The 12,228-nt window shown below is 59.2% G+C and overlaps 1 protein-coding gene across 4 annotated transcripts in view; it reads left to right on the forward strand.

The window, feature by feature from the left end:
• The first annotated feature begins 2,987 nt into the window (after positions 1–2,987).
• Ubash3a (ubiquitin associated and SH3 domain containing A) overlaps positions 2,988–12,228 on the forward strand; it is a 29,466-nt gene continuing 20,225 nt past the window's right edge. For 2 of the 4 annotated variants that reach the window (XM_042687380.1, XM_042687382.1), the window contains exons 1-6: positions 2,988–3,126; positions 6,824–6,877; positions 7,621–7,807; positions 8,640–8,838; positions 10,639–10,808; positions 11,673–11,881. In XM_042687380.1, the coding sequence (XP_042543314.1) occupies positions 3,014–3,126; positions 6,824–6,877; positions 7,621–7,807; positions 8,640–8,838; positions 10,639–10,808; positions 11,673–11,881 (932 nt within the window). In that variant the 5' untranslated portion in view covers positions 2,988–3,013. Of the gene's footprint in view, positions 3,127–6,823; positions 6,878–7,320; positions 7,808–8,639; positions 8,839–10,638; positions 10,809–11,672; positions 11,882–12,228 lie in introns of those variants that run through there. The other 2 variants (XM_042687379.1, XM_042687381.1) reach the window with 1 other exon arrangement.

Consider the following 12,228-nt stretch of genomic DNA (forward strand, 5'->3'; position numbering starts at 1 on the left):
CCTTCCCGGCGGGAGTAACTTCTTCTCTCATTCTAAACCCCAGCGTGCTGGGAGCCGCTGCCCAACGCTGAGTCCGGTGGGGAAAGAGTTCCCAAGTCACTCAGCCCCGCCGCCGTCTCGTCCTCGCGGCCCTGCCGATGGCATTGTGGTGGCTCCGTGTAACCCAACCTGGACGTAGCTATCAAGTAGCCCTGGCCGTATGGATGCAGCGGCAGGGGTGGGGAGAGTATCGCCAGCCTGGCAGGGCTTGCAGAAGAGAGGCGCTGTCTTCGAGCCCCGCCCAGGGCTGAGCGGGCAGCCGCACGGGCAGTGGGCGCCTCGCCGGGGTCTTTGAGCCAGCCCCAGGCTCAGTCCCGCAGCCGCAGCCGTCCTGCACACACTCACACTGCGTTCTGCAGCAGCCTCTGTGTCCTGAGAGGAGGCGTTTCTCCATGGGACAGGACAGACACCTGCTGCTGGGAAGGGCTGAGTGTCTTTGGAAGGCCTGGGCTAGGCACAGAGTCACACGGTACTGAGCTGACCTGCCACAGACTTGAGTATCTGCCAGGAGACAGGCACGGAGACCCGAGCAGACAGCAGGGCTGGCCATGCTCTCCCCAGGGGTCTCAGATGGCAGGAAGTAGCGGGGGAAAGGGACCGCAGGAAGAAGAGGAGGGACACATCAGGACAGGTGGTGGGACCGACTCCAGGAAGGAGTGTCCCGGTGACAGGATGATGTTAGCCCTGCGAGAGGAGAAGGAGGTTCCTCGGGGTGGGAAATGTGGAGACCGCTGGGAGGGGTGAGTGCTCAAGGTGCGTCGGAGTCGTACACTGGAAGGCTGCATGGTAACCTTTGTGCCATGATTTAAAGAGAACTTCCTTTAAAAAAAAAAATGCTAACTGGGAACTGATTGCTCACCCCTGTCCTCCTAGCGACTCGGGATGCTGAGATCTGAGAACTGAGGCTCAAAGTCAGCCCAGGCAGGACAATACGAAGAGCCCAGAAAAACCCCGCTGCTCTTGAAGAAGGCAAAACATAATTGTAACTAAAGGCACAGAAACAGACACATCATAGACCATAACAGAGCCAGAACAGACGACTACACACACAATGTGCAGCATGCCATCATCACCTATGAAACTTGCGGGGGGGGCGGGGCATGGAAAGATCCTGTCAGTGGGGAGGTAAGGGAGAGGTGACCCCTGCCTCTCGCTCAGGAGCACAGCGGGGGCCTCCTCGCGGTCATAGCTGCGAGGTCACCGCAGTGACCTGGTCCACGGAGCGTGAGAGACACTCTTCACCAGTGCAGATAAATGACAGTTTCCTGACCAGGATATGGGAAACACTAACTAGCGTGCCCACAAAGAGATACAGAAACCAAACAACCTAACGGGGAAAAGAAATGAGCAAAGATCTGAGCAGCACTTCCCCTGGAGCGTACTAAATGGCCAATAGGCTTTGGAAATGTTGTGAAATATCCTTGCAATTCAGAGAAATGGAAATTAAGCCACAGTGACACATCACTTCATGCCCACCAGGAGGTACAGCCACCGGAAGCTTCCTCCTCTGCTACTGAGGAGACAAATTACCACATTTGCCCAAATATGTATCAACAAGGAAGCAGACAAATGAGTTACACTACTGTTGTTTCATGTAACGCTACACAGAGATGACAGCAACCTATATGCGGCCGTGCATGAATTTGCAAATGCATTTGCAGGTAAAGAAACTAGATGTGAGGGACTGGAGGGGAGGAACTCATGGTAGAGCATGTGCCTAGTGTAAACGAGCCCGAGGGCTTGATCCCTGCACTGAAAAATAAAAAGATGAAAGAGCACGTGTTCTAGTCATCTGCTCAGCGAGAAAGTAGCGTGGTGATTTCCTTCCCAGGGAACAGAGATGCTTAGAAAGTTCTAGAGTAAGCTGGGCACCGGTGGCTCACACCTGTCATCCTAACTACTCAGGAGGCTGAGATCTGAGGATCGAGGTTCCAAGCCAGCCTGGGCAGGAAACTCCATGAGACTCCTATCTCCAATAACCAGAAAACCAGAAGTGGCGCTGTGGCTCAAGCGGTAGAGCGCTCACCTTGAGCTGAAGAGCTGAGGGACAGCGCCCAGGCATAGAGTTAAAGCCCCATGACCAACAAAGAAAAAAAAAGAAAGAAAGAAAGTTCTAGAGTGAGGCCTTTCAACCTTGCACGATTGCTTTGCCTTTCTTTTTTTTTATTTCCTTTTTATCTTGGAGTGGCTGTACACAGGCGTTGCCACTCGACAAACATAACAATTGTCCCTTTCGTCCTTCTCCCCGCATCCCTCCCAACCCCACCCCTGCCCTCCAGGCCACCGTTCCTTTCTAAGTTTTATCAAGGATTTATTTTAATTAATCCACCAGGATAAGGTGGAGAGAGAGAGACAGACAGAGAGACAGAGAGACAGAGACAGAGAGAGACAGAGAGAGAGCGTAGCATTTCCCACTCCCCAGGCAGGAAACGGGGGCTAGAGACCCTGTCACTCTGTTGTATAGGTTGAGTGCTGTGCCTAGGGGCACCTGCCCACACCCCCCCACCACAGTGGTCCCCCGACACGTGTCTCCCCAGAGAAGGGGGAGTGCGTCCACTGGGAAGGGGGCTCCTTGGGCTACAGATTGCTGTGTGTGGGTACTGGCAGATTTTTGGGGTGCACACTCGCTCTCTAAAAAGACCTCAGGCTGCGCACGTGCACGTTAATGTCTTCAGTTTCTAAGGGAAGCACATGTCAATGGACAATTGGGAGAAGCAGCAGATCTTTGCAGATGCGGCATGGACGCATCTCCACACAGGTGTGGGTGTCTCTCCACTCCGTGGAGTGCGGGCCCCCGAGCCCACTGCGGTAACTGGAGGCTGGCAGAAGCCGTGGGCAGCCCCCACGGAGGGAGTTCAGAAGACCCATCATTATGCAAACAGGATAAGAGCTCGCGTCAGCCCTGAAAGGCTTGAGGTTTTCCTTGGCGGCCTCGGCTTTCTCGTCGCAGCTAGCAGGCTGCGGGCAGGAAGAGATGGCAGCTGGGGAGACGCAGCTCTACGCCAAGGTCTCCAACAAGCTCAAGGGCCGCAGCCCCCCCTCGCTCCTGGATCCCCTCCTGGCCATGGGCTTCCCCGCGCACACCGCGTGAGTACCGCGGCCGGCTGAGCTCCTGCAGCCCGGCCGGCCAGGCAGAGTCAGAGCCCACCTGGCTCCTTGGACAGAACTACGGGACGGGCCCAGGGTGCTGGCGCCGGGGAAGGTTGCCTTACAGGGCAGGCTAGCGTCTCCAGCAGGCCCTTTCTGCTTTGGGTGCATGAGATGATCTTACCTCTAAAGACCAACTCCACCGCAGGGTGGACGGGGACCCCAACACAAGCTGGGTTGTCCCGCTGTCCCAGCCCTGTCCTAGGGGGTTGGAGGAGCTTGAACCTCTTTTTGCAGCCCAGTGACTCTGCAGGTGACATTAAAGTCATCTCAAACTCTAATATGGTCTCTAATGCTAGGGCCGTTGGAGACACATCAGACCCAGTTTCTAATCAGCACAGGAAAAGCCGTTTGTACTGGGACAGTCCAGGATGGAAACGGATTGGGAAGGAATTGTAGAAAGGGCCTGGTGTGGCGGCCCACCATTAAGCCTCAGCACACATACTGAGGCTGGAGGACTAAGGCTCAAAGTCAGCCTGGGCAACCGGGGAGAGCTGTCCTGATAAATAATAGCTAGGTTTCAAATAGCTAATAAAAAGAAAGGGGGGGGGGGGTCGGAGGCATGGCTCAGTCGTTAGAGCTCTAGCCAATGGGTGAGAGTGGCCGGTACCAAGTTCGAGTCTCTGTCTCAGACCTAAAAAAGAAAAAGAAATAAGAAAGGAAAGGAGAGGAGAGGAGAGGGAAAGAGAGAGCGAAGGGAAGGAGGGAAGGAAGGAGGGAGGGAGGGAGGGAGGGAGGGAGGGAGGGAGGGAGGGAGGTGGGAGGGAATCCAAGGCAAGGCCAGAAGGGTACTGGGCCACTCTGTTCATCTGAAGAGAAACACCCCACGAGAACGTTGAGCACTGGGAGTCTCCCATCCGACAGGGAGAAACAATGCTGACACAGCAAATCTGCTTCTCATCGCTGGTCCCTTGGAGCTAAGAAGTAACTATACATTATAAATACATGTTAGGTGACCTCAGGCTTCGGGGAGGGAGTTCACCTTCAGTGCTGTAACAAAACCCGGCCCGTTCTGGAGGAAGGGCCTCTAAGCTGAAGTGCCTTTTCTCTTTCCCTGTCAGGTCAGCCTCTGCACCAGCAGACAGGCCTCTACACCATCAGACAGGCTCTGCACCATCAGACAGGCCTCTGCACCATCAGACAGGCCTCTGCACCAGCAGACAGGCCTCTGCATCATCAGACAGGCCTCTGCACCAGCAGACAGGCCTCTACACCATCAGACAGGCTCTGCACCATCAGACAGGCCTCTGTACCATCAAACAGGCCTCTGCACCAGCAGACAGGCCTCTACACCATCAGACAGGCCTCTACACCATCAGACAGGCTCTGCACCATCAGACAGGCCTCTGCATCATCAGACGGGCCTCTGCACCATCAGACAGGCCTCTACACCATCAGACAGGCCTCTACACCATCAGACAGGCTCTGCACCATCAGACAGGCCTCTGCATCATCAGACAGGCCTCTGCACCATCAGACAGGCCTCTACACCATCAGACAGGCCTCTATACCATCAGACAGGCCTCTACACCATCAGACAGGCCTCTATACCATCAGACAGGCTCTGCACCATCAGACAGGCTCTACACCATCAGACAGGCCTCTATACCATCAGATAGGCCTCTGCACCACCAGACAGGCCTCTGCACCATCAGACAGGCTCTATACCATCAGACAGGCCTCTGCATCATCAGACAGGCTCTGCACCATCAGACAGGCTCTGCACCATCAGACAGGCCTCTACACCATCAGACAGGCCTCTGCACCATCACACAGGCCTCTACACCATCAGACAGCGTTTATACCGTCAGACGGGCCTCTACACCATCAGACAGGCTCTGCACCATCAGACAGCGTCTATACCATCAGACAGGCTTTGCACCATCAGACAGGCCTCTACACCATCAGACAGGTCTCTACACCATCAGACAGGCTCTGCACCATCAGACAGGCCTCTGCACCATCAGACAGGCCTCTACACTATCAGACAGCGTCTATACTGTCAGACAGGCCTCTGCACCATCAGACAGGCCTCTACACCATCAGACAGGCCTCTGCACCATCAGACAGCGTCTATACCGTCAGACAGGCCTCTATACCATCAGACAGGCCTCTATACCATCAGACAGGCCTCTATACCATCAGACAGGCCTCTACACTATCAGACAGCGTCTATACTGTCAGACAGGCTCTGCACCATCAGACAGGCTCTGCACCATCAGACAGGCCTCTACACCAGCAGACAGACCTCTACACCAGCAGACAGCGTCTATACCATCAGACAGGCCTCTATACCATCAGACAGGCCTCTGCACCATCAGACAGGTCTCTATAACATCAGACAGGCTCTGCACCATCAGAGAGCCCTTTGTCATCACCATGGCCCTCAGCCGATCCCGGGTCAGCTGAGTGTGAATGGAACCAAGCTGGGGGGAAGGGGTGTGCACACAGTCTCACTGTTGGGCTGTGGATGAGGACGTGGAGGCCAGGCTCTGTCCTCTAAAGGCCTCTCCTCACCCACTGCTAGAGCCGTCAGTTAGACTCGACACACCATGTTACTTCTCTTTTAAACTGTCAACACATGATCTTGGATGTCTCACATGCCGGCCGAAGCCTTCTGCCTAGGGCTGGATCAGGTCCCTGTCAAGTGCCTTCCGGTGGCCATGTCCCAGTCACTCTTCACTGGGACAGCAACAGGTCTGGGCAGCTCAGGGCAGCAGCAGGTCTGCGCAGCTCAGGGCAGCAGCAGGTCCAGCAGCTCAGGGCAGCAGAAGGTCTGGGCAGCTCAGGGCAGCAGAAGGTCCGGCAGCTCAGGGCAGCAGAAGGTCCGGCAGCTCAGGACAGCAGCAGGTCTGGCAGCTCAGGACAGCAGCAGGTCTGGCAGCTCAGGACAGCAGAAGGTCTGGGCAGCTCAGGACAACAGCAGGTCTGGGCAGCTCAGGGCAGCAGCAGGTCCGGCAGCTCAGGGCAGCAGAAGGTCCAGCAGCTCAGGGCAGCAGAAGGTCTGGGCAGCTCAGGGAAGCAGCAGGTCTGGCAGCTCAGGACAGCAGCAGGTCTAGGCAGCTCAGGACAGCAGCAGGTCTGGGCAGCTCAGGACAGCAGCAGGTCCGGCAGCTCGGGCCTGCGTTGTCAGGGTGCCGCTGCACAAGCCTGTGCTCTGGCATGGCTGCAGGCCCAGGCCATGCCACGCCCCTGTCCAGCTCAGCTAGACTTAGTTCAATGTTGGCACACCCTGGGGTCCACTGGGGAAGGCGTGTGGTGCCAGGGAGCTGTGGCCAGGGCCCCGCTGGGCCTGAGAGCTGGGGACAGGCGCGGGTGGCCCTCCCGCCGTGGGCAGACCTGCTGGGGCAGGCGGCTTCCCGTGGACAGGCATGCCAGGAGGACGCTCCCCCTGCGGGGCTGTGTGTGTCTGGAGAGCCCCATCGGAGCCAGGGCCCGGCCCGGCCACCTCCAGCATCCACCCGCGGGTTTGGTTTTGTGTGGACACGCGGGGGATGGAGACACGGAGGGCGTTCACACGGGCAGCCTGCCCGCGGCCGGGTCCCCGCTGGAGGCCCAGCGTCCTGCTGGTCTGCTCCTCGGACCCTCTCTCAAAGCGTGGAGGACGCTGGCCTGACCCCTGCCCCCGTCCCTTCAGGCTGAAAGCGCTGGCGGCCACGGGGAGAAAGACGGTAGACGAGGCCTCCGCGTGGTGAGCATGGGGCCGGAGCTGGGCTCTGGGGCGGGCTGGCGGGGCTCTGGCTCCGAGGACGGCCTCTCTCCACCTCTCGGCAGGGCCGGGCCTCCGTGCCCGCCTGATCACGGAGCCCTTCCTAACCACAGAGCGAGAGCTTCCAACAGAGCTTTCTCTGCCCAGTCTGACTGAGGGCAGGTGGGTGCTGAATAGTCCAGCCTGTGCTTAGCATTCCGGGTTGGTTCTCGGAACTCAGAACGCATACACGTACTCCAAAGTCAAGCCGGTGTGGTAGCACACACCTGTCATCCAGGTTAGACTCACATTTTGAGTTGCTCTGAATCAAAAGGAAATGCCACAGCCATCTACAGTTTGCCTAGCTATCTTTATGGTCTTTATTTTTCTGTTTAATCTGAACGTTGGAAGGAATAAAAATGTGAGCACCCCCCCCCCCGACACACACACACACATGCCCCAGTTTCCAACACTGCAGAGCTGCTGGGTTCCCAGGGGCTGTGTGGAGACCGGGTTTTGAGTCGGCTGGTTCATCTCCCTTCGTTTCTCTCCAATGCCATGGGAGTTGGCAGCTGGGTCTTCAGCAGGTGCTCCGGGGCGGGGCCGGGCCTGGGTCTGCACACAGCCCAGCTGTCCGGGGCGGAAGCATCTACACTCTGCTCTCGGCACACCCGTGACTTTGGGACGCCGTCCCCGGTGGAGACCCGTGCGGGGCACTCAGTAGAGGTGGCTGCTCTCCGTCATAGGCTGCACGCCCATCGCCACGACCCCTCCCTGGACGACCCCATCCCCCAGGAGTACACCCTCTTCCTCTGCCCCACGGGGCCCCTGCTGGAGAGACTGGAGGAGTTCTGGAGAGACAGCCGGCGCCAGTGTGCCAGGAACAGAGCTCACGAGGTCTTTCCCCACGTGACGCTCTGCGACTTCTTCACGGTGAGTCCGCTGAGGACCGCCAGAGCCCCTCGTTCTGGAGCTGACGTCGGGCTTCTGTGGTCAGGAGGCAATGGAGTTCACACCATGCTCTCCAAACGTAGTATTAACTGACTCCTTGGAGATCCAGTCAGCTCCTCTTCATGCTTCGGGACCCAACCTATTTATCCCCTTCTTTTGTTTAAAAAAAAAAAAAAAAAAAAAAACCTCTCCAGCAGAAGATTCAAAAGAGCAGGAGCCGTGTGCCCCCCCCCTTAGTTTTGCATCTGTCCTTTGGGGTCCTGTGCATCTTGCCCCCCAGGCTCCCCTCCTCCCTGAAGGCAGAGGCTGCCCTGGTTCTCATCCACCCAGAGACTAGAACAGGGCCTGGAACGGAAGAGGGGCTTCTGACACCTGTGGGATCTGCTGCAGAGCAAATGGCCAGGGCTGCTCAGGACCCTGACTCGGGCAGCTTGCGGGAGCCATGGAAGGGGGGATGGGGAGTCCCACTCCAGCCCCTCACCTCCCTCCTAAGGAAGCTGGGGAAGGACCCGCTGGCCAGCAGCCGTCCGGCCGAGCGGGGCTGGCCTGTCTCGGGCCGCTCGGCAGGCCCTGAGAGGGTCTCCCCTAACCTCCTGGCTGTCTCAGAAGCTTGGGGGACCCCCACGGGTCGCCCAGGGCAGCGTGAGCAGAGCTGTGAGTGCGGGACAGGGTCTAGGGGAGGAGACCCACGCGAGACACGTGGATGCAGCCCACAGCCCGCAGCACCCGGGGCAGATAAGGGAGAGGAGGGCCCCTGCCTGCCCCTCCGCTCAGACACGCGCACGTGCTGAGAACGCCCTCTCTTCTCCCTCAGTGTGAAGACCAGAAGGTGGAATTCCTTTATGAGGCTCTAAAGAAAGCAGGGGACAGGGTCCTGGGGTCCTTCCCTGCTGTCATCCCTCTGGCTCTCCATTCCTCTATCAGCTACCTGGGCTTCTTCATCGACGACGGCCCTGCCGAAGTCATCCAGAAACTCGCCGTGGAGTTCGCTACCGAGGCCTCCGCCTTGGCAGGTAGGCCCCCGCAGACGACCCCGGCGTACTCCGCCTGGTCCTGGCCCCAGCCCCCGCCCGGGTGAGCTAGCTTCTCTGTCCACGAGGGTAAGGGACCGCGGGTCTCGGGCAGCCTCCGGCCTCCGTCGGGCTGGGCACCTCCTCCACCGTCTGTGGCCCCTGGGGACCTCACAGAGCAGGAGACAGAGCGTGGTGACGCACCCAAAATCCTCTACGCCCAGCAGCCTCTGCCCCCCAGTGGTTGTGGGTCCTCCGGGGCGAGGAGCACATCCCCTGCCGGCCCTGGCCCTGGCCCAGCCCCACCCAGCCTTGAGTTCACCCACCCGCTTCCTGAGAGCCGCGGGCAGGGCTCACATCCACCCCAGGCCCCGAGGAGGCTCGGCCCTCCGCCTGAGCCCAGAGCCCCAAGGGGCGGCCCCGGGGGACACAGGGCTTGGCCAGTGGTAGGTTTGCGGGGGCCACTGCTGCGTCACCCAGCTCAGACATCCGGTCCTGAGTGGATGTGTTCCAGGCATGGGTCACAGAGAGAAGACAGAGACCCATTCAGAAACCGTTTCCCCCCTCACCCCACCCCCGCCCCCGTGGGGTGGCGGCCAGCGGGGCCGGTCTTTCCCGGGCCATGTCCGCACCACCGGAAGCTGTAAGGAAGGACTTTCCCACCTCCCACACCTGCCCGCGGCGGCTGCCCCCACCCAGCCCGGGCCCAGCGCTGAGTATGCGGTGGGGCCCAGCACCGCCCCCCCCCCAGCTGCCTTGAGAAAACAATAGCTTCAGTTTCTCGTGAGCCATTGCAGGGGAGCGGCCGCAGCTGCGATGGCCTCGGAACATGGCGTGAGCTCGTGGCCGCTCCTCCCACCTCCGCCACGGGAGCAGCCGGCCCCATGTTGGTGTCAAAACCAAAGCGGAGGGAGGACCAGCCTCGGGCTGAGGGGGGCAGAGGCGGCCCAGAGCCGGGCCCCTCCCCGAGCAGAGTCTGGGCTCCTTCCAGACGTGGATGGCTCTGGGCCTAGCCGACAGCAGACGGGCCGCTCCGGGGGCCGGCCGCCCCGCTCACCGGCCAGCAGGGCCCAGGCGCAACTGGGGTCTCCGGAGAGAGCTCCCTTCGCCCCAGCCTGGGCCCAGGGCGCCAGCTGCCAGGCTCTCGTGCAAACCTGAGCGTGGCCCAGAGCCTCTGCACGCAGCGTGCCCTTCCTCCACCTTGAAGAGCCTGCCGCAGTCCAACCACTTCCTTTGTGGTGTGAGACTCGGGTGCAGGAGGGCCCGGGCCTCCACCGGTAGAGTGGGCACCAGGCACATGGGGACGGGCGTGAGAGCCTCAGCAAGTCCAGACGGGGGCACGGACATGCTGGTACTGGTGCTCAGTACTCCCTGTGCATCTGACACTCAGGTATGAGTGCTGAGTACCCATGCTCATCTGACACGCAGGCACAGGTGCTTGGCATCCGTGTGCTTCCCTGGCATTCAGATACAAGGATTCAGTACCCCAGCGCTCATCTGACATTCTGGTACTAGTGCTCAGCACGTCTATGCCCACCTAACACTCAGGTTCTGGTACTCAGTACCCCAGCGCTCATCTGACACTCGGGTACTGGTGCTCAGTACTAACAGTGCCCACCTGAGATTTAAGTACTGGTACTCAGTACCCTGCTGCTCATGCGGTTCCAGGGGCACAGTGGTACCCCAGTGCCCACCCAACACTCAGGTGTAAGTGCCTCACACCCCTATGCTCACCTGCCATTCAGATACTAGCGCTGACATTCAGGCACTCGTATTCAGCTCCTCTGTGCTTACTGACCACAGACTGCACAGTGAAGCCCTGCACCAAGCAGCTGCACCTGACCCTGGCCCACAGATTCTACCCTCACCACCAGAGGACCCTGGAGCAGCTGGCCAGAGCCATCCAGCCCAGCCACGACTGCCAGTGGACAGCGGCCCTCTACTCGCGAGACATGCGCTTCGTGCACTACCAGGTGAGGCGGCCCGGCCCTCCCCGGGAGGAGGTGGGGGCCTCGTGCGCCCCAGGACCCTCCCCCCAACCACAGGACCCTTCCCCTGCAATCTGGAACTAGAGTTCTTTTGTACATGAGTTGCACGTGGATAGAAATTTCACCACAAAATGGCGCCTCTCCCCCCCACACACACACCCATGTGCTGCTTGTGGATGCATTTCACCTTGTGAGTGTGGCAGGGCCTCGCGGCAGGGCCCCGCCCGTGTGAGCTGACAGGCTCCAAAAGAAAGCAAGTGGTAATCCTTCTAGACCCAGGGACCGGGCAGGAGGGCCCACCGTGGCCCAGGCACAGGACCAGCAAGTTCAGAGCAGCCTCACGTCAAGCAAGCAGACAGGTGAAGATCTTTCCATAAGAAGGAAGCAAACGGGGGCTGGGAAGGTGGCTCAATGGTAGAGTGCTTGCCTTGCATGCATAAGGCCCTGGGTTCGATTCCTCAGCACCACATAAGCAGAAAAAAAAAGGCCGGAAGTGGTGCTGTGGCTCAAGTGGTAGAGCGCTAGCCTTGAGCTGAAGAGCTGAGGGACAGCGCCCAGGCCCAGAGTTCAGGCCCCACGACTGACAAAAAGGAGAAAGAAGGAAGCAAATGTATCAGTGGGAGGATAGATGGAAGGGTGGAAGACAGACAGACATGAAATGTATTTTGAAACCTACCTGGAGAATTCCATCCTGCTGCCCCTGACCATATTTATGCTAAGTGTCCACCAGTAAACGCACCGCGGGGCCTTGGAACACATCCGCACTGCCAGAAACCCGGCTGCAGACTGAGACTGGCCTCTTGCGGCTTCCCAGCCTGGGCTGTGGCTGAAACCTGCCATCCCTTCTAGACGCTGAGGACCCTGTTCCAGTACCAGCCCCAGAATGAGGACGAGCTGGCGCTCAGCCCGGGTGACCATGTCTTCGTGGACCCCACGCAGCAGGCAGAGGCCAGCGAGGGCTGGGTCATCGGGACCTCAGCGCGGACCGGCTGCCGCGGCTTCCTGCCAGAGAACTACACAGAGAGGGCCCGCGAGGCCGACACCTGGGTCAAGCACCGGTGAGCGCTGCCCTGGCCACAGGCCACACCCCTCTGACCGGTTACCACCCAGCCACAGTGGTGTGCTTCTAGACCATGCCACTGCTGGGACCGCTTGCAGTCCTCATGCTGACAGAATGACCCCCACAGGTACCCAGGGCACATCGTGAGTCCTTCATGGCTGGTTCTGGCTGATAACACTCGGGAAACACAGATTGCTTCCCATTACTTTTTGGACACAGCAAAGGTCAAATGTGAAACACTTCCTCCTCCTGAGCACCGTAAGAGACTCCCCGGGGTCTGGAGCTCGGGTTTTTATGCTTCTCCCAGCAGAAGGTTTCCACAGGACCAGTGCCTGGAACTCTGCA

The sequence above is a fragment of the Dipodomys spectabilis genome, unplaced genomic scaffold (genome assembly GCF_019054845.1).
Source record: "Dipodomys spectabilis isolate Male_0828 unplaced genomic scaffold, ASM1905484v1 ptg000107l, whole genome shotgun sequence".
Taxonomy (NCBI): Eukaryota; Metazoa; Chordata; class Mammalia; order Rodentia; family Heteromyidae; genus Dipodomys; species Dipodomys spectabilis.